The sequence below is a fragment of the Galleria mellonella genome, unplaced genomic scaffold, assembly GCF_026898425.1.
Source record: "Galleria mellonella isolate WM207_F2 unplaced genomic scaffold, CSIRO_AGI_GalMel_v1 utg184, whole genome shotgun sequence".
Taxonomy (NCBI): Eukaryota; Metazoa; Arthropoda; class Insecta; order Lepidoptera; family Pyralidae; genus Galleria; species Galleria mellonella.
In genome coordinates, this window is record NW_026442025.1 from 4772299 (window position 1) to 4796006 (window position 23708).

Genomic DNA, 23708 nt, shown 5'->3' on the forward strand with positions numbered 1-23708 from the left:
TTATTTTCATTTTGCTCTCATTCATCATTATTGTTTTGCCTTATTTATTTGCGATTGGCGCTGTATATTTTGTTAATAAGTTTTTTTTTTTTACTATTGGAGGGTCTCACGAGTGATCAAGATATCTCTTACAATCACCAAAATTGATTTCATACAATCACCAAACTCTTGCTCCTCAAACTAGGATATCTTGTTTTATGAGGATTCGGGCAATGAACATCTGGGGGACTCTTGTCTTGAGTCTTCTTGACTTGTCACTAGAACACCCAAACTCGAGTCGAATTTTGTCATCATTGAAACAGTTTTTTTTGCGGAGCAAAATCTGCATATTGATAAAAGTATTATCGTAACAATAATAACACCTCCACAGATTCCATTGTTCAGCGGCAGGTGGTTACCTTTCACAACCGGGCTGATGTAATGCATCGATCTTAACCGGAGATAATTGATAAAGTCTATGTGCGTTATAAGAATGTAGTGGTTCTTTGAAACGTTATTAGGTCTAGTCATATTTCGCACATCGTGTTTGATAAAAAGATGTTCAAAATTGTTGTGCTTATATCCTTACTAATGTAATAATAATAATAATTATTATTATTAGTAATAATTAATAATACGATAATTACGAGTATTATCGTATTATAAATTTAAAAGTGGGTTTGTTTGTTTGTTTGTTTCTTATCCCTTGGCGCTTTAACATCTTAACCAATCACTGTTAAATTTGCTACATATGCGCTATACGAGATGGAGAAGGACATAGGCTGCAATTTTTATTTCGGATAGTGTATATATTTGCGTTCGTTGCGTTTTGGTAGGTGTTCGAATATTTTAAAGTTTAGGGACCCCTGATATATAGGATACGACACGTATTATCCTGATTCATACGGGAGAAACTGTGGCTCACACACTGTATTATACTAGTATACTTTTAAGAATAAGTAGCTAGATTGATCAATTTGTTTATGTTTTCGTTTCATACAAGTATGTAATTATATTATGCAATACAGTGATACATATGATGCAATGCAATGAATTTACACCGGTTGTGCCGGTTCGTAAATGGATTCTTATTTGGTTACTAATATTATATTTGTTGTGTATTATATACGATACGGATATGTGAATTACACATTTAAGATACCTAATAAATCTTAATATATAAAAATTCCGTGTCACGATGTTCGAAACTGTTCACTTGATTTTAATGAAATTTTGTAAATGTATTTTGTGTGTTACAACTTGAGAGGGAGAAAAGAGGATGCAGATTACCATCCCCATTGCTCGCAATATAGAGTTTATTGCAAGTCAGGTCGACCCTTACGCGGTTCCTCCTGGAAACTATTGCATTTAATTCCATGTGAATTTATCACGATGGGCTAACTGACCTGCCTTTTCACCTTCATCTATCATTTCTCGCTGGTGCACCGCCAGCTTATACCATTAGCGCAGGCGTAGTTACCATTCCATTATCAACCATTAAAAAAAAATGGTCTATGAAGATGAACCAGGTAGGTGTTAATAGGGAGCAAAGCCGGGACAGTTAGTTATATCCTATTAATGTTTTAAATGCGTCTGTTTGTTACGATTGACGGAAGGATGTTTATTCCTCTTTTACGTAAAAAGTACTGAACGGATTTGAACGAAGTTTGGTACACGGGCAGGTTACATCCTAACTTAGCACATAGGATACTTTATATATTGACTTACATGGGACATAGCTAGTATAAAAGAATTGATTATTTAAATACTAAAGATAGTAATACACCAACTTTCACCGATATTTTTATATTTTGATGTAATAAAAGTGTACTCCCATCAAAATTGCATCTCCTAGTAAATGATGTGTATCAGAAAAGAATGGTTGACGTAACAACCCCATTGATACATACATAATTACACATATACCGTGTAACAACTGGACATAAATAGTCTAATGGACCGCTAACAAAGGTGTAAGTAGAGCTGTAGCGATAGTAGCTTAGGTTAATTAATGTTATATGAACACCTGCTAAGACTTCCTAATGTTTCTGTTACGTTCGAACATTACAATTGACTTTGAGTAATTGATCGTTTAAAATCTACTCGTATTGAAAATTGTTACATTTACACTACTTATTAATAAAATAAATTTGTAACTCTAGGTAGATTATTGATTTATTTCATCAACTAAAAGAGGTGTACAGTTTTCCAATACGCTCATCCAGGAAAGCATCAGTACTATAATATATATTTTATAACTATAATTAAAAGAAATAATATTAATAAAATTGAAATACCATATAATTATATAACAATAATAATAATTATGATGTCCGTACATGGAAGATATTTAAGAAAAAACAAAGTAAGGGGTTTAGAGAGCAGAAGATAGAGATGATGGGAGAGCAATAGATGCCAGAAATTGTTTTTAGAATTTTCTCTCTTTGTTTGTTTGTACTGATATGTGTTTAACGCGGCATCACGTAAAAATTAGTGCACCAAATAAGTTACAGTTTAAATTCACAGTTTCCATTTCTGAAATCTACGCGTACGAAGTAGTGAGCAAAAAGCTAATATATATTATCCCTATCCAAGTTTAATGTTTTTAAAACCAACAGTTTCGACCGTGCGTTGATCAATTATTCAGTTTCTCTCGTTAGATACACGTTCGAGATTGAAGTGCACTAGTCCAGTTCGAGTTGTGTTGACTGGTTTGTTGCGACATTGCAAGGGACATGTCTCAGGGCTACAGGTACTCACTGCTATGTTGGCCCAGTAAATTCAATGTTTATTTGATGTAATACATGGTGAAATCAAAATTATTGAGGTCCTTTTAATTGTTCTACTAACAACACAAAATATTTTCTCCAAAGGAATGGGTCAAAAAATGACAATAAAAAATGTCATTCTTCGAAAACTCATATAAGATTAGTAAAATACATTGATCACTGACCTATCCCCATGGATATCTTATTATTATTGGCATTACTGAATGCTAATGTAAAGAAGAATGACAATGGAATTAAAAATAGCCCAAACAAAAAATACTTGTTTTCAACAATATTTTATATTGAATCGTTAAATGTGGTTATTTCCTGGAAAAAAAAATTACAAGCAACAAAAAGATGTATCCAATTGAGCAAAGATTAGGTAAGTCGTTTGTTTTTATTAGAAACGCTGTTTTGTTGATAGAGGTTGTTGGATATCAATCTTTTTGCAACACTATTACACTATTTACGAGTATAGTAAAAAAAACTTCGTGGATAGCATAATAATAAAATAACATTGATTACTGATGGTTTTTTATAGGGATAATTTTATTTTGGAAGCTTTTATACAGTAAAACCACGTACTTATTACCTCCCACAAATACCAAACGGAAGTAGTTTTTTTTTATGTTTAGATTGTTTATTTAGATTTTTGTACATTTTCGAAATAGTAATACCATTTTAATCTAATTTTATCCAAGATTCTTAGTTTTGTTTGTACTTAATATGATTTGGTTATTGTAAAAAATAAAAAAGAACTTAAGTTACAACCAAGATTTAGTGAATAACAGTTACAAATTACATATCTGTATATCATTTGCAATATATGTATTTCTTTCACAACTGTCGTCTTAGTGTGAATATATTATTAATTAGTATATAATAATTACTCGCATGTCAAATCATTAATTATTAATTTCGTCATTTTAATGATCGGACTCGAGTAATTGAATACAATTCGTGAGCTCTACATCATTTTTGACATGCATTAATTCTCTTTGAAATTTAATAATCAAATTTAAAAGAAATTGATGTTATTTTTCTGTTTTCGCAAAGTATCACAATACACAAGATCGAGTTATTATTTCATAAAGCAGGCCAGGACTAATCCAATTTTATGCTTCATATTTCAAGCAACCGATTCAATTTAAGCTATATCACCGCAATTTCAGTATCTTGATTGCTAAAAATTACGAGAGAGAATGAGATTAAGAGAATGTTTCAATATATAACGAGTAAATAAGCTGACAATAGACCATCTGATGCAAAGTTGTAATTGTCCTCTAAAAATATAAGTAAAACATTATAGATATCATATATTGTGCCTGCTTTATCATTCTTAAGAGCTAAGGCATGAAGATTTGAAATCTTTTACGTTAGAGATCGCATTGGGTATATATTTAGTTATACATAACACTTTCCAAAGAAATATGGGTCGAAATATGTTAAAAAAATTTGCACTTCCCATAAATAACAAGGTGCGTCCGACATCCGATCTGCAGCCTTCTGGCTGTCAAGTTAGTATAGCGGCTCTAAATTATATTTGTTGTTTTTTTCGACCTATGTTTGTTTTTTCGAGAAAACGCTCTTTAAAAGATAGTAAATATTTCGAGTTCACCATATATGATTGCAAGTGTCTTCATAGTTTAAACATGCCTTAGTACGCATTCAACAAACATTGCTTTCAACAAAAAAGCGGACATTTACGTAATAATATTGTGCCTTAATCCTAGGACACGTCGCACACACAAATTGCTGCTCTAATTCACTGGTGTTTCGCAAAGCTAATGAAATACGGCCGTGGAACGCCACGGGTCGAGGAGGTCGCGCGTTTTTTTTATAAAAAAACATAGTAATACTGAACTTGCAATGTGAACTCTTCTGTTCTTTTAAGCAATCTAGATATTTAACGAGATAAACTACGAACTACTTTTTCTCTCTAGAATCCATAACCAAATTCTGGTACTCGCAAACCTGGGATTCTCTTACTCGCTTCAGTACCAATTTTTTTTCTACTACTATCTCTTGTTGTATTAATCTGAATGGTAAGTTAATAGGAATCACTCTTTCTTGTCTATAATATATAATGATTATTAAAAAGGGTAATTCTTCAATTCATATATGCTTGTATTATCAATAAGAAAGCAAGTATTAATTCCCTCTGTTATCTTATTTGCGTCGTAACGGAATAACGGATTTTCTTAAAATTTTGCAAATAAATTTATGTTCAATAGTTGTATAAACAAAAAGTCGATTGTTTCGATATTTTATTACTAATTCTGTGATAATTTCAACTAATAACTAACCTGTATAGTGAGTTTATTTATTAACTTTACAGATAGACACTTCCTATCATAAAAATATATAATACATAATACTTGTCACTTGCAAATGACTTCCGTTATAGGAAACACACAATGTCACATATTTTCCATCACGTATTCCGGAAGTAAATTTTATTAGGTATTATAACTAATAAATATATTACAACAATGTTGATACGATATACTCTGGTCTCGATCGTTTCGTTAACAGTACCATTGTTCCGTGCGAATATTAAAATGTGAATAGAAATTGTGTAATTATACGATACGTTCCGTTGTGTGTTTATTTTCTTTTTTACCCACACTATTGTTTTGCACAGGTAAAATTTTATGTAAGAGTAAACAAAGGACCCCACGCAATTTAATAGATAAAACGACGGCGATAGTACGGTGATATTTCAAACATTGTCAACGTTTTCAGTCCATTTTTATGATCCAATTTTATGACATTTCTTCACTTTTCTTTTACGTGTGTTTATACTCTTATTTGTTTGTTTAGTACTATTTAAAACCTTGTTTTTATTTCATATTTATTACAAACTCCAGAGATATGATATCATCTCGAAGTAATGTATATAAGTTACTTCGCATATTTACCTAAGTAACTGAATTACGTATATGTATAGGTTAACCTTCCAAGGGGTCCTCCCTTGGGAGATTAACCTGTATATGACCCTATGTTCTACAGTGGACAGTTAACGGTTAATATAAATGAATGAATATACAGAATAAAAACTTTTAGTTATTATTGTATACTAATTATTATTAACTTGTTATTTTAGACTTATTTATTTACTGGATTAAATATAAACCATAATCTTTATTTATTAGAGCAACCAACAAGACTTCTACTATGATTACAGTTTTTATCTCATGCAATAGTTCAGGTATGTAGTGTTAAAAAAATAATAAATAAATAATTTACTGGTTACCGGGACATATATTAATTTTTAAGAATTTTTAAGAAATAAAGATAACGTGCAAAAATATATGTATGCTTGGATATATGCTTATTTGTTTCATATTAAAGAGATTTATTATATTTTATTATCCACTTCATTTATTTATTTTCTATGAAGATATTGAAATATAACACATCCCTGGTCGTAACCACCCTCCCCTCATAACCTATCGAGAACGGTTCCAAGTTATAAACCCAATTATAAATATTATAGTATATTATTGATTTGTTGTATGATTTATCTTTATCTTTAAATTAACTTATAAACTTGAAATGTTTACTTATAAAAGTCATAAGTGAATAATATTATCAGCACGTGCACCATCATTACTGTACGAGTCTGCCATTATTCTTACTTATTAAGTTATGTTTCATGGGTGGCGCGTGGGCCGCGCTGTGTCGCAAAACTTTTGCGAAACCGCCCAACTATGTTCTATGCCTCTATGGTCAGCGGCCTTAATGGAGCGGGCATTGTTTATAGAGCAGCACCACGGTTCCGGTGTCGTTTTATTCATATGTACATATTTATGATGAAATATAATAGGTAGATAGATAGACAGATACAAATATAATAGGTGAAAACGTGCAATTGTGGACCAACATTTTAACCAGTTAAGTTTTATAGAACTGTATTTGCTTTTATGATACTTTCTCCATTTTAAAATTTTGGTACTTACTATTCAGTTAAAGTGCTTTATCTGTAATTTCCAGTAAAAGTAAGGATAATTGTTAAGGTGCAGTTAGGTACAGCGAGTGAATGGTAATTCTTTCACTTCTTCGATTTTTATTTAGTTTAGACGTGCGGATCATTATTCAATTGCATTTTCGTATAATAGTATATTCTATTTTTAACAAACTTTTAATCAACATGATGTAAATTATTTAGATGTGTTGAAGAAGGTTCCCAATGCGGTTGTATTTTCTTATGATTGTTATCTCATAATTTCATCAATTATAAACCGATTTAGATGTTTTTTTTTGTCTGAAAGTATATACTTTCAGATTGGTCTCATAGAAATTTTATCAAAATCGGTTGAGTTTAAATTAAAATTACCGGTTTTGACGATAGAAGTCGATAGAAGACGATAAATGTACCTGGTTTTATGTTCTGTGCCCTATGCTCTTTTAAATGTATTTGGACCTAAGAAAGGAATGGAACCTGTGGTAAACAAATATATATACTTATAATGATGAAATAATATGTACTTATAAATGAGAAAATTTGTGAAGATGTTCGGATCTTTGCGTTTGTTACTCAAATTATACTTAATCGGGTTTGAGTAAAATTAGGTACCCGGGTATATTATATATTAACACATACTATATGACATTGATGCTCCTTTCCCTTGTTCGCACTTTGGGTTTGCTGGAAGAAAACTCTTGTAGAGTTAAGTTAGCCTTAGTACATTTGATTTCCTCTGTCATATTTACGTATTACTCGTATTAGTGTGTAGAATAAAGTACAAATAAATACTTTATATACTAATTCACGTGGGTAAAGCGATAGAAAACAGTACCATGTAACGCTTAACTATTGATTGTTGCTTATAATTCGAGACTTGGTGCGTACGCGCACGCACCGCGCTCTATTTCATTAGCACTTGACATAATCGATTGCGCCCACGCTATGGCCACTTAACAATTACACGGTTTTTCAATTTTCACGTTCAGGGTTATGACCCTTGTTATACGCTGTAGTTAGCCGACAAATTTTTTATTATAATTGATTTTATAGACCCTTTAATAATATTTTTTTGTTAGCAACGGCAATAAATATTTGTTTTGTGTTATGGTTACTATACATTTCATCATATATTTATCAATATCAAATCAAAATAAATATCAGCCATTAATAACTGTTCACTGCCGAACATAGGCCTTTCTCTTGGGGAGAGTTGTCATGTTTAGCAGGCGGGTTGGCAACTGCAGTTAGGCTTCGATGATGTTTTAAGAGGGACGCTGCTGCCAATCTTTGACCATTCGACTGAGGGAATTTACCCTCGAGTCACCTCTTACGACACCCATGGGAAACGAAGGGGTGGACCATTCTATGCTGGGACCACACGGCATTTTATACATTCGTTCATGATATATTGAAATAACTTATTTTTTCCTTGTCAACAGAAAACTTAGCGCCGTCAGAGCTTAAGAAACTTAGGAATAAACAGAGGAAAGCGAAACGCAAAGCTGAGCAAGAGATCGCGTTGGCAGCACAGGTTCAAGTGAGTATACTTCACTACTCTATTGTAAAATAATGTAATTCTGAAGCTTCACTGGATTTTACAATTATACTACCTTAGATTATGTAGATAGAGCATCGAGCCTCAAAAACGGGGCAACATTTTATCAGCTAATTGGCAAATTAGCTGTCTCGTTTTTTTATATCAGAATTCTATATACTTACGCATAAAATGTATCTTGACGTATTACTTAATAAATAAAACGTGTGTTAATGCATTAAAAAGATGCAGAAATTATAAAGACAAAATTAATATATAAATTATATAGGAATCATTTATACCTATTTTTTTATTGGGTGATAATGGAATGGCAACCCCATCCGTGGTATCGATATACACTGGCGAGGTACCAGTGAAGGATGATATGTGAGGATGAAGCAGGTCAGTTAGCCCATCGTAACGAATTCAAGAAGAATTGTTCTCGATGTTCTATATATATAATCTGAGCTCAGAACATAGAATTCTTTATATACTATGTTTTAAATAAATTTGATTGTCTTGATGTCGGCTTAACATCGGCTTAACATGTCACGGCTTCGATTCCCGCATAAAGCAAACATTTGTATTCATAAGTATGTTTGTGTGTATTGGTCTGAGTATTTTCCATGTATAATATATCCATGTATTTACGAAAATAAGTCTTTCTATCAATTTATACTTAGTTTGGGACTAGGCAATGCTGCGTAATATGTGCGCGAATATTTGTTTGTCTTAAATTCCAGGTAAAGCGTGAACAGCACCACAAAGCGCGCCAACAGCAGGAGCAGGGCGACCCCGAAGCACCGCAGCTCGATGAACTCATACCCGACAAACTAGCCAGGGTAAGGCGTTTTGTATTGCTGGAGAGACTATTCGTATCAAATTCTGAATATACTTCTTCTATGTATCTATGTAATATGAAAGTATTTCTTTGAGAATTATTCTGAATTCTGAATATATTGTTTATTCTAACTATAATTATATCTAATTATATTGGTTATTATATTGAATATTTTCCCCAAAGAAATGTGTGTTAAAAACGAGTGAAAATTTGGAGCATTCTATTCTCTACGTGTTTCCGGAGAAATTTTCAGTTTCGCTAGTAGAACAATTCTTCAGAAGAATCATCTTCATATCAGCCGCTGGTTGTTCGCTGCTGAAAATAGGCCTCAAGCTTTGCAAGTAGTTGCCACGCTTGGTGGGTTGGCAACCGTAGTCACGTAACCCTTTTAGTGATGTTTTAAGAGGGACGCTGCTGCTCATCCCTCGACCATTAAGTCATCAAAAGGATATTAATGATTTACTATTTATTAATAGATTTCTTCCTGTATAGTATTCTATAGCGAAAAATCTTAATTTATTAGCTGTAAATGGTCACTATCATGGACATTATTTATATGTAATTTTGAATTCAGTAACTTATGTCTTATTTTTGCTATAATACAATTTTCTTTAAATTCTTGACTGTATTGAAAACTGAATAAAAAGTCGTTGTTTCGGGAATCGGTGATGCAGATTTATATATAATTTCAGGCTTTTTTTATTTATCAGAGCGTTACTTTGTAAATTACCATAATTACTTCTATCTCACTTGTTACTAGTAATTTTGTTGCCAAGCAAACATTTTGTTGTGGAGTGCGGATAAGTTTTGGCAGTGAAATTGTTAAGTATTGTGCGTGACTTAAGATCATGTCATGGGTTTGCAAGTGGTGAGTATTGATGCTCCTTAACACGGGTCATGGGCTGCGGTGAGTGTTTACTTTATATGGATGATATTGGAATTGTAATTGCGCCTGCGCTGTCGACATGCGCTGGTGAGGCACCAGTGATGAATAGGTGAGGATGAAAGCAGGTCCGTTGGTCCATGGTGACAAATTCACCAAGAACTAATCACAATGGTTTATACACATGGTGATAAACGTGTGGGGGTCTATCTGACAAGCTAATTCACTAGAAATCGTTATTAAAATTCTTTTCGTCCCTGTAGGCCTTTACTCTTCAAGCAAACCGTATATTTAATTGTCAGATTTTTTGTTAAATAAAAGATACTAGTCTGTTTTTAAAGCAGTTTCAAAGGGCAGGAAACTCCATCAGTCGTTATTCTCATATCGTGTGACAATTGGCATTCAAATAACTACATAGCTGACGGGGTCGCTCGTGACTGTGCAAGTTTAGTCACCGTTTTGACAGATTATTTTGACATCAATTCTATAAATAGTTCACTACCTGTTGCATACCAAAACAATGCAATTTCAAATATTTCGGCCTGAGGCTGCTGGCGTGTCGTGTTTTTAAAATCAATGCTTAGATATAAGGCCCGAATCTAACTTGCACATAAAAAAGTCCAGTAGGTATTGTTTCATTCGCAAACTAGATGTTATCCGCGATTTAAACCACATTGTAGTCGTAGATGATAATTTACATAATAAGGCAATGTAGTATATGTACTTACATATATAAGTATCGAGTAAGCGCATTGATTGTTTGGTTCTTAAAAAAATCTTGTCTATTACTTTAAAAAGACTTGTAATCTACTATAATGAGAAATCAACCATTTGATTCTTTAAATGAATGCCTAAAACAAATCCTCAAATATGAGAAAATTAAAAAAATGCTGCAAGTATGCAATTTGCAAATGTAGTTACTAAGAGCAGGCAACTTGGATATGTTACATTTTCGCTCATCATTTGTTTAAATAAAGTGTTACGAGTATTAAAAAAATCTTGTAAATGCAGAAGTTAGCGGCGGGATCTTGGATTGTAAGAAAAATCCCTACAATACATTATACTCCTAAAGAACAGAATCGCGAAATAATCTGTTTTATTAGGTAATGTCTATAAATGAAAAACGTTGACAATTGATGTCGAGTGTCTCGGTTCATTTGTTTAATAGTTAACAAATAATACAGTTCTTTATTAAAAAAAAAAAAATTGTTTGTCATTTTTTTCTTTTCCGGAAACAAATGTTTGACAACATTCTATTCTAGACATATGCGGTATATATGTATATAAGAGTTATTGTTCCGTCTGGCTGTCATATTGAAAAGTCACGATCTGCTTACACGATCTGCTCGCCCATACAGGCACGATCTGTTTCAAATATTCATGTATCTAGCATGCAGTTTTTATTTCCATGACCGATTAAAGGTGAAATAGTTGTGAAAAATGTACACTACATTAAGTGTTTATTGAATTTAAATTGACAAGTATTAGCATTAGTTTAAGAGGGCATTCTATCGGTAAAAGTTAACATTTTTTTCTAAAGATATTTGGGTTGAAGAAGGAAAAAAATTACGAGCTCTCATGGGAGTCTGTATTGTTTTTGGCGTTTTTCAATTCTTATTCTTTTGGAAATAAAACCGGAGTCGAGGAACACTGTTAACATTTTGTTTTTTATTTATTATTTATTTATTTGACAAAAATACAAAGTTACAAACACAAGATACAATGGGCCCCATACTAGGCGAACCTGTACCGTGGGCACCCGACAAAGATTAACAAATCACAATGTGTTATAATAAAAAGTACATAGTGGGCGGGTATTAATATAAAAAGGAATATAAAATTGAAATAGTGAAAAAAGTAATAAAATCAACAATATAAATACACAATTTAAACTAATATTTCCAGGTAGAGGATCCGTTAGAACAAGCAATCAAGTTCCTACAGCCCCTGCGGACCCTAGCCGCGGATAGAATAGAAACACACTTAATGGCCTTCGAAATATACTATAGAAAAGGTATACTTTTAATCAAGGTTGGCATTTATTATACTTTTGTTAGTGGTAATTGTATTTTATAAAATTGATTTCACCACTTTGATGACAGTTCAGTAAGAGAGACCAAATACAAACAGTATTTGGTCTGGAAATTCTAAGATTTAATCCTGGGATTAGGTGTTAATGATTATATAATAATTTTCTTTTGGCCGCATTATGACCGAGAAAATACGTTACGTAAATGGAAGCCAATGTTTTGATCATAAAAGATATTGAAGATAAAGAAAAGTGGAGAAGACTGAAATGGAAAGTGGACCGGGCAATAAATCATTTGGATCATTTGATAAGTGTTCCTGTGATAATTTCAATAATACTTGGTTATCTCCATCTATCTCTTATCTCCTTCATCATATCATCATTCAAGAGATCATATCTCTTATCAACCAGTTTGGGATCCGGGGTTTGCTTGTTTCTAAAACTTTAGGGTGTTGCAGTGATATCACTAAAGCCTATAACAGCTAGTGTTCATTATTATGGTGTGCGTTTCAGAGAAACCCCTGCTGATGCTGCAGAGCATAAAGCGTGCATGGAGACTGGAGAGTACCCACCCACACTTACACGACTGCCTGGTGAGATTCCGCTGCTGGTTGGACCGCTCGCAGGCCACCCTGCACCCCAATGTTGCAGCTGTGATCGATGCCGAGACGGAGCCGGTATGTTCCTCTTTAGTTTTTTTTTTAGACGGCCTACTTGATGGAAAGTGGTAATCGTCACTTACAGACGTTCTAACATACATACATGTATAGTGAAATTTTTTATCTTCATTCAATGAAAATTTTAAATAAGAAATAATGTATTTTTGTTAATAACATGTATTTGATTTAATTGTATGAGTTTATTTTCGGGCTATCTCACTATACATTCCTGTTCTTCCGTCGTTGTTATTATGTATTCAGTTATTGGTTCAGTTACAATATCTCAATATCTACTTATTGGATAATAACGTATTAAATATCGATTATCTATTATTTACATAATATCGAAATTAACATAGATTTTTTGGCGGTGATTTTTTTTCCCACTATCTGTGCCCAGAGGAACTTAATACAAGTATATAGATATCGGAGCGGTACAGATATTACCCATGTTTTTTTTTATACAACTAGAAAACAAGCTGACGGTCCACTTGATGGAAAGTGGTAACCGTCGCCTATAGACATGAGCAGTACCATGGACATAACAGAGTATACTCTTTCGTCCATGATACCCGCCATGCGTTGCCATTCCTGAGGACTCAGGCATTATTCCTCTGTACCCAGTAAATTCACGCCATATCCCACCCTTCAAACCGAAACACAGCCATGCAAACACAACTGCTTCACGGTTGAAACACGAATGGGACAGAGGTACCCAAGCAATCGACTCTTGTACAAAGTCTCCCTCTGATAATTACGACATATCCATACTGCTACTGCTCACAGCTTCATCGAAAAAAAAGTTTAAGCGGAACTGAGAGTGCAAGTGGTGGTTTCCAGATGATGCGCGGGCGCAGCGCGCTGCAGATCGCGGAGGAGTACCTGGCGGAGGCGGGCGCGCGCGGGCAGGCCGCCGCGCTGTGGGCCGCGCGCGCGCTGCGCCGCCTGCAGCCCGCGCGCGCGCCGCACGCGCTCGCCGCCGCCACCAGCCTCGCGCACCACGACCTCTCCATACAGGTCAGCTGGTGCTATATTCCTACATATAGAGTATATTCCTTTTTAAAAGGCCGCCAGCACACCTGCAATGCCGCTGGTGTTGTGGGTGATCATGGGCGGCGGTAGTCACTTACCATCAGGTGAGCCGCATGCTCGTTTGCCCCCTGTGTTGTAAAAAAAAAATCCTAACCCCGGGTGCGGGCGGGGGGGGGGGGGAAATGGACACTAAGAATCCCATTGCTACCAATATACCCAACCAGCTCGACCTCCTCGCGGTTCCCCCTGGAAACCATCATGGTTAATTCTTGTCGAATTAATCATGGTGGGCCAACTGACCTGCATTCATTCTCACCTATCATCTTTCACGATAGCGCGGGCGGGATTACCACTCCATTTTCACCCATTAAAAAAACCCCGTCTGCGCTCACGGTATACACTAATCATTGGTAAGGATAAAAACGCAACTCAGTTGGCCCATACTGACCGATTCAACGCTAGATAAGTCAGGGTGGTTTCGAGGGAGAACCGCGCGAAATTCGATCTGATAAGGTATATTTTATTTATTTATTTACAAGAAACATGGTAAGTATATAGATTTTACAATAAGTCCTTATATTTCGCCATAATTAGGCATGCAAATATTAAAACTTAAGAAGAATAAATGTTAAATAAGTCATTAAAATTCGAAATGTTATATAAAAAAAAATACATAAAATATGTCAGACACTTGTCAACAATAAAAAAGAAAGAAATGTCACTGTCAAATCATGGACTATTGATAACAGCTGCACTGTAACACGATAGGTAATTCAAGTAGGTTGTTTACCTTTTTATATCAAAAACTCTATATTGCATTTAAGTATAATGTCTATTGCGAACAATGAAAACTAACCTACCCATTACTAATAATCCCTTCCCTCCAGCCACTGGGGTTATTTTAATGGATTGTAATGGAATGGTAACCCTTACTGCGCAAACGGTATTCGTTGACGGGGCATCATGATGAATACACGAATAGAGCGCAATGGTTTCTAGGGAGGATCACGTGGAGGTTGACCAGGTAGTTTAGTCTTGAAATAAATTCGAACTATCCTAATTATAACTTAATTCCTGTCGTTTCATGAATGCAGTATAAAATTATCATTGGCAATAGTCCGATTGATATTGATATTAAATACAAGAGTAGGATATATTGCTAGCAATGGCCGCATTATTGATAATACCTTACCTCCCGAGCCACAAGGATTAACAATAGGAATTGCTTGAACAGGATGAAATTAGAATGGAAACTCGCCTGCACTGTAGTGATACGCTAGCGACTTATCAGTGAGTCATGATAGATGAGGATGACTTTAGTTCAGTTAAAGGTCGATCTGACAGGGTATATTGCTAGCAATGAGCCACTAGTTTCTTTTACTAATCTTAAACCACTACTCCCCCTCCATTCTGTTATGCAACTTCCTATACCACAGAAAAAGATGGGGTACGTATAGGAAGTAAGTACGAGTAATAGTAATATAATATAGAATAACATGTTAAAATTCCATAAATAATAACATTTACCGTTCTCATAATTCCAGGGTTGCGTGGAAGTGCTAGAAAGCCTCAGAGCTGGAGACTTCGGCCCTTGCGAGAAAGAAATAGAGCAATACATAGCAGCATGTCGTGCCAAGTTCCCTTACGCCATAGCGTTTATGCCGCCCGCCTCTGCTACACCCGCGTCCGCCCCCGCGGACACCACTGGGGCTGACTGCTCCGACAACCACGTGGACGAAAACATACCGCTTCAGCCTAAAGAGATTACAGTTAATAATTAAATACGTTATGTACCCAGAACCTGTGAGTTATCGATTTTATGAATTAAGAGCGTTGAAATGCATTTTTTCAATCTCAACAAAAAGTATCCAAAAATTTACTATCTACTTCTCTCGTATTTAGACTGACTGAAACGGAATGAATGGCTGTACCCAGACTTTGTACACTAGGATTAATTTGTTGATATTTTTTTTTATCTGTGGTTTATGACAATCATGTCGATGAAAGGTACAAATTCACGTTGTGGGATTGTAATTAGATTTTGTACACTGTGGGTTCTTGTTATCACTTGTATAAACTCCAGATGTCAAAGCGTGATCATTGCCTCCTATCTCTGCTTGTTGATTGTAAAATTAAAAATGTTATTAAAATGTATTTTTTTTTCCTTGCAGTGCAGGTTTATGGAAAGTTTTAAATAGATTAAATAACATGAATGCGACAGAGTATTCGAACAATGTAGTGTTTAATCACATTATTTTTATTTATTTTATCATCTTGCTATTTATTGTTCATAATTAGATCATGAAACAAACATTTCAAAGGCCGGCAACACACTAGCAACTTCTTTCGTGTTGCAAGTGTTCATGGGTGACGGTAGCCGATTTCCATCAGGTGGAAATCGGCTACCGTCACCCTGCCGTCGCCTGCTCGTTTGCCTTTCTGACAATAAAAAAAGTTACATAATGTCAGTGAAGTTGTAACAATACGTAAGTAAAAAAAGTCTACAGGAGAACAAAAAAAAACTGTCTAAAATTAATGTTTGTATTCAAAATCAACTTATTGAAGTAATAAAAGACGATTTATTTAAATTTTACGACGCACTCTTGATTTATGTTATTAGTAAATCTTCGGAACATGTGAAAGCAAATACCATACTCTGAAGCTCATAACAGATGACTTCAAATGTAAATTTGACCCATTTCTTAGAGATCTCACCATCTCTGTACTCATCTTCTAATGGTTGCTTTTCCAATAATAAAGACGAAGTTGTAATAGTCTTTAACTATTTTGGGAGGCAGTTATTTACATATATATATGCTGTTGATTCTTATAGTAACTGTTCCACTAAAGAGCGAGCAAAATTTTAAGACTTTTCTTTACACGAAGATAATTTATATTCTCTTAAAGATCAGTTACAAGAACGTTTTCTTGTGACAATTGTCCAAGAGTATGTTAACCTATTGGCTCTAATTTAGTTGAAAATGCCACAGGTTGCTGCGGTAGATTTTCATTTAAAAGTAAAGTCACAGCTAATTCATCAATATATGAGGACGGAAATTTAGATTAATTATGAACGAGCAAGTTATTGATATCTATATTTTCTTACTCTAAACTAAAAAAGTTATTATTAGCACACCACTAAATAACGTAAATAATTACCTTTGCCATAGGTAAATCTTACAGACGACTTTGCAGGTTACGAATCTATATGCTGACAAGCCAACACTGCGTAAGCCAGTCAGGCTTACGCAGTGTTGGCCTTGGTAGTTTACTTATGTAGTGTTACTTTTATTGAAATATGCGGCACGTCTTTTTAAATATCTCGTATCTGATTAAGTGGAAGAGAGCGTGTCATATTTATCTATTAAATGGTATCACAATGTTAAAACTGCCAAAAAATTACTTCGGCAATGTTAGAACTTCACTGACGATAAGATGGTACAATTAATGTCAAATTTTCTACAAAAAATTCTGGGCGTTGCAATTTACATTACATTAAAACATTAAAATTTTTATAAATTTATTTTTAAATGTAATTTAAAGTTGTTTTAAATTTATTTTTAGTATAAGTAGATATTTTTTCTAGATGCTAAAATTAAATTCAATTGGCTTCACAACAACCGGAATAACACTACAGCAACTGAAGCTGTCAAATGGTACATCCCTAGTTTGAATTAGTTTCTGTTTGAAAAGGCAACTGTGAACAACTCAAGTAACCGAGCCGCAGGACTTAACTCTTAGCTTTATCGTTATGGGCAAGAGTGGGTTTCAAAATGGAAAACGCTTACCCTAATATTATTGTCCTAAATTTTATCTCACTATTTCGAATAACTAATAAATATGGGTTTAGTTTTGAGGCACCATTTTCTAAATCGATTAAGGTAAAATTTAATTCGATAGTTTAGACAAATTATTATCGTTAAGGTTATTAAGAACTAAATTTTAAGTAATTTAGTTGATACTGATCCTTCTAATGTATAGTAAAATCTATACATACATACATACATATCTGTCATGCCTGTCTCCCATTAGGGTAGGCAGAAATAATGGAACGCCAAATGTTTCGATTCAAACAAACCTCTTTCGCTTATTCCACATTTATCAATTTTTTCATACACGCTCACCGGTTACGGGTACAAATAAAAAGTAAAATAATGTAGTAAAATCTATACTAATATTATAAAGAGGTAAATTGGTGAGTTTGGATGTTAGGGATAATCGCCGGTACTACTAATCCGATTTCGAACATTATTTCACTGTTAGAAAGGTATATTATCACTGAGTGCTGTAGGCTACTTTTTATTTTAATAAGTATATATTTTCAATAATTAATCACAATAATTTTAATCGAAGTTGGCAAAAATTCTATTATATGGCATGTGTTGCATGAACAGGTTGAAATAAAGGAATAAATTCTGTAGCAAAAATATTAATTACTTTTAATTTTATTAAGTCTGGGACAACAACGATCTAAGTTTAATATCTCCGCCAAAATATTATTTTTATATTAAAAGTACAATAAATTTTATAAGTTGGGTCGCTAGCTTTCTTAAGGAACGTAGCATTAAGGTCGTAGTCGACGGAGCATGCTCTGACTTAAAACCTGTGAATGCTGGTGTCCCGCAAGGCTGTGTACTATCTCCGACACTGTTTCTTCTGCATATCAATGATATATTACAGATCAGTGATATTCATTGTTATGCGGACGGCAGTACAGGAGATGCATTATACACCGGTCATGCAAAGATCTCGCGGGCACATACCGATGAGCTTCGGAACAGACTTGTGTCTGAAATCGAAACTTCACTCGATAAAGTTTCGATCTGGGGCGAACGCAATCTTGTTCACTTCAACCCTAAGAAGATACAAGTCTGCGCGTTCACCACAAAAAAGACACCGTTTGTCGTATCTCCTCACTTTCAGGGCACTTCCCTCGATAATAAGTTGAGTTTGAGGATTCTTGGTGTCGATATATCTAGCGACGTCCAGTTTTGCGGTCATCTGGAGGAAAAAGCTAAGTTAGCTTCCAAAAAGTTGGGGGTGCTCAATAGTGTGAGACAGTATTTCACGCCAGAACATCGCCTGAAGCTATATAAAGCTCAAATCAGGCCGCATATGGAATACTGTTCTCACCTGTGGGCAGGAGCGCCATAGTACCAACTCCTTCCGTTAGACCGTATTCAAAGTCCGGGCAGCTCGAATTGTTGATGATTGGCACCTTACTGTCCGACTCGACCCACTGAAACTGCGTAGAGATCTTGCATCTCTGTGCATCTTCTAACGAATTTATCATGGGGAGTGCTCTGAGGAATTGTTCGGATTGATACCTGCTCCTGATTTTCACCATCGTACAACCCGCCATAAACTAAAATTTCATCCCAACCATCTGGACGAGTGGCGGTCCTCCACCGTGCGTTTTTCAAGGCACTTTCTTCCACGCACAACCACTCTTTGGAATCGACTTCCAGCAGCAGTATTTCCGAACCGATACGACAACGTAACCTTCAAGAAAAGAGCATATTCCTTTTTAAAAGTCCGGCAGCACACCTGCAATGCCATTAGTGTTGTGGGTGATCATGGGCGGCGGTAGTCACTTACCACCAGGTGAGCCGCATGCTCGTTTGCCCCCTGAGTTGTAAAAAAAAATTTATTTGATGACGGGTTTGACGTATACATTACAAATTCTTATAAAAATAGCTAAATCGAAATGGAAATTTCAGAGAGATAAAGTTTACTTTTTACAGCATTTCAATTAATGCAGTTGGTCAGAAGATAATGCGAAATAAAAACAATAAGCCGGTAAAATTATTGCGTTGTCGCTGGCGCTGGTCGTGCGAGAATAGTGGGCGGGGCGCGGAGGTGGGGGGCGCAAGAGGAACTATATAAACTCGTTTATATTTAATTCCTATATAGGCCGTTCAATTTAAAACCTTAGAGAATATTAGTGCAGTACTTTCATACACGCCAAAATACCGGCCTTACTAAAATGTGTTGAATAGTTTAAAGGTTACATAAACAAATGTACCTGTGCGAAGTCGGGGCAGCTCGCTAGTTCCTATAAAGTGAAATTTAATTTTAAGTTTAGAGAATGGTGCTTTATAACGCATCTCAATGTTTTGTGTTTAACATTAATTATGTTTTAGAGTTACATATTCTGTTATGTTTATAAAAAACAATATGATTTTTTTTTTCAAATATGTAACAGTACTGTATCGATAATAAATTCTGTATATTATAAGCAATCTGTTGAACTATATCACTACGGAGACCTTGACATTGTCACGCGACAAAATTTATTAAATTTTATCAATTTATAAAAATTATATTTTCACTAATACTACTGCTACTACAAATAAATTTTTCTATATTTTTATAATTTTTTTTTCTTACGTTATTTTCCATTTTTAAAGTCCATTGTGTTTTTGTTAATAATATCTTCATCCGAGCACTTGTAAAACATACAGAATAGGGTTATTTGCATTTTTTTTGTAACCTGTAATGTCAAACAGTTGATGTCTCATTTGACGAGAAGTGCTAACCGTCGTTTATAGAGGTGAACAGTCACTTTATACACTGTGACGCTCATAGTAACCCAGATAATTTGAGACGTGTACTTAAGTAAGTCAATACCACATTAGATCATATTACATTTTTGGAAAAATGTGCTTAATATTTTACTATGATAGCTGGATTCATTAATTATTTGTTTTTAACTTTTGGTGTTAAGAGAGACGTAATCTATTTCTATGTTTGTATATGGTTGTGGTATCGGAAAGCTACCAATGGACGGACCGTTTCCATTGTGGTTTTTTGTTTGTTTTAGTTAGAATGGTTTAGCTTAGACTTTGGTGGTAATCAGACCAAACGCCAAAGCTGGGGTCGAAGGCATCTTGTTAAATTAAAAATGGAATTGTAACTCAAAAACTAAACAAATTTCATTATTCGAGATGTTCAAATTCAGATGAAAAGCAGATCATTGGAGAGTTGAAACTTTATAAGACAATTGGAAAAAGTATTGTTTTTTTTTTTTATTTGCTTCGAGCAATCCACTGAACAACATTGAACGCACCTCGCATCAAACGTACACAACAAAAGTATACAATTTGTAACGTGTCTGTTCAGCATGTTGTGCTTCGTAGATGCATTGATTTGTAGAAGTACCCACTTATCATAATTTATAAAAATACGCTTGAGGACGACATGTCAAAATAATATAGATATCATAAACATTTTACAATAAATACAGCCTAACAAAGTACAAGTGTTTTATGATAACGCAATCGACATATGTATCAGTCATTTAATGGAAAGTTTCATTTGTCACTGAATGTTATTTATTGTAATTATTTATATCGCGACACAGCCGTAAACTGCGCTTATGTAGTTGTATTATTTGGATTCATTTGATAATTTGCTGGTTTTGGGTGTTCAAGCTAGGTAACGAATGTCACAAAGGCTCTTTAAACCCCAACGTAAATAAACGGCGTGAAGATGTGCATATAATAGATATAGAAACTAATGACTGTTATCAGATGATACGCAAGCTCGTTTGTCTCTCTTTTTCTATTAATAAAAACTGTACCTTAGAGAAAAGAAATCAGGATAGTGAAAAATGGACGTACCTTTTATATCGGAGGTACAGAAACAATATTTTATATAAGTTTATATCCGTGCATACACGCAAACATGTAATTGCAAACGTCTTTGTATTATCAGTAATGTTTTTATAAAATAAGTATTGTTTGAACGCCGCGATTAAATGTTACCTGAAACGTATCGGTAGCATAATTATGTTCCTTGTTCATTAGTTTCTAAGTACGTATAATATCCTGCTTTTATCTACTCAAATAGCTTATTCTATATTTGCGGCATACAAATTTCGTGGCGCGGCAATAATACATGGACATTTTATACGCATTGTGTTGACCTAAAACCTGCATAAGATTCTCTGAAGCACTTCTGATGACAGTCGCTTTTTGTAGCGTCTTATGGTTATTCTGATAATAATAGATTTAGAGTTTTCGATTTTGTGTAAAAATATCGATCTTTTGAATCGATTCGTGATCGATTCATGTTTGTTCGATCTTACGATAATCGATCTCCATCTTTCCATTTACATATCGATTTATGGAGAAAGTAAATAAAATAGCACAGGGAAATTAACAATTTTAAAAAGAGAACCCACGCTGTCACATAAGAGATGCCAAATTCTCTGATAAAAGAGAACAGAAAAAAATCACCGAACATGATACATATCTTCAATAGGATCTTTAAAAATCGATTCAAAAATCAAAGATAGAGGATTCAAAAGATGGAATCGAGATCGGAAGCCCTGCAGTATATCCAGTTGTCTAGTCGGCGGTGTTTTCAAGCCCCTGCCATGTTGTAATGGCATCACGACACGTAATTTGTACAATCAAATCTTGGTATAGCATAATGTATATTATTTTAAATTTTTATCATAAGTGTTTTATCTACAATTTCTGTAATCTCTTGTTCTGTAAACTGTCACGGTGTGTGAGGCCTCAAGTGTTCAAACTTCATGTAACGGCGTATTCTGATTAAGGTTTGTAGTACTCAATACGACTGGTGTATAAAATGTGTGACAAATTGGTAACCTCACCCAATACTGACTACTCATGAGGTTTGCTTTGTAAATAATTCTATATATTTAAGTTTGTACTATAACAATATCGTTAGAGTTGTCCAAGTGTTCGTCGACTTGGATATTGTCGACTGTGCAAGGAGTGGTAGACAGTATGCGAATGTTCGAATGGATCGTAACGTGGACTCAAATGTAACGGTTTTTGTTGTTTTGTAGATATTTGTAAAGTCGGACAATAATTATTGTAATTGTATTTCAGTTATGTGACATTCTATTTAGCGCCCTGGCGTGATACAATTCTGTATTGGGACTGTTTGCACTGAGTTTTCATAAAATATGGACACGGTTTGGTGTAGAAGGCGCGAGTTCAAACCTCGATCACTTCGATTTTTTTTTTCGATCGCACAATAAACATTAGAATTATATTTTCTAGAAATGTCCAATACTTGTACATCGTATGAAATAATTTTTATCATTGTTATTTATGCTACACATATTGAAGATATATATATATAATTTAGTTCTATATAGATTATCAATACTCAGTGCAAGTAGACTCTCTATTTTATTTGCCGACAAATTATGTTATGTATAATTGATTGAAAATTAATTGAGAACCACCATGTTGATTTTATGTCTTCAGAGTCGTGTGGATTGGACTATTTGTCACTTTCATTCTTGTACATAAAGTAATAAAAATTTATTTTACAAATTTATTTATATTTATGTTTTATTTCATTAACACTTGTTTGACCAATATATGTAATATTATACGTGAATGTTTCTAAATATATACAAACGTCTTTCTCGTTTGGACGTTTGTTGCGCAATCACACTTAAACGGCTGAACGGATTTGAATTAAATTTGTTATATCTGTAAATTATATCCTAACACAGGGTACTCTTTTTCTAGTAACTTAGAATGTCAAACAAGCCGATAGTCCACCTGATGGAAAGTGTACTTTATACACTAACATGCGTCTATAATAAGTACATAGGATACATATAAACAACTAGTTAGGTATGCATGTTACTACACAGAAGAGGTGTGCTACTATTATAAATTTGCTATAAATTTTTGTCTTGTTGAATTTATTTTTAAACCTATCACTTTTTTTTTGTAATTGTTTTAACGTATGGGACAATCTTATTAACAAAAATTTTACCAATGTAGTTTTTTTATGGGTAATAATGGAATGGTGACCCTGCCTGCGTTATTTGTATTCATTGGCGGGGCACCAGTGAGAGATGACAGATGAGGATGAACTAGGTCAGTCAGCCCAGCATAAATACAGGAAGAATTTAATCACGATGGTTTTCAGGGGGAATCACGTGGAGGTCGACCTGACAAAGTATATTGCTAGTAAAGGGGCTTCTTTTATAATGTAGCTAATGTACTGTAGAAAGG

At 34.3% G+C, this 23708-nt stretch overlaps 1 protein-coding gene across 1 annotated transcript in view; it reads left to right on the plus strand.

Moving 5' to 3' along the window:
- Nucleotides 1-23016, plus strand: part of LOC113512184 (N-alpha-acetyltransferase 15, NatA auxiliary subunit) — a 119099-nt gene extending 96083 nt beyond the window's left edge. Inside the window, exons 11-16 of the mRNA XM_052893783.1 lie at nt 8157-8254; nt 8995-9093; nt 11881-11989; nt 12518-12681; nt 13504-13680; nt 15240-23016. Coding sequence (XP_052749743.1) covers nt 8157-8254; nt 8995-9093; nt 11881-11989; nt 12518-12681; nt 13504-13680; nt 15240-15476 — 884 coding nt within the window. The 3' untranslated portion in view covers nt 15477-23016. The remainder of the gene's footprint in view (nt 1-8156; nt 8255-8994; nt 9094-11880; nt 11990-12517; nt 12682-13503; nt 13681-15239) is intronic.
- Nucleotides 23017-23708: the final 692 nt, after the last annotated feature.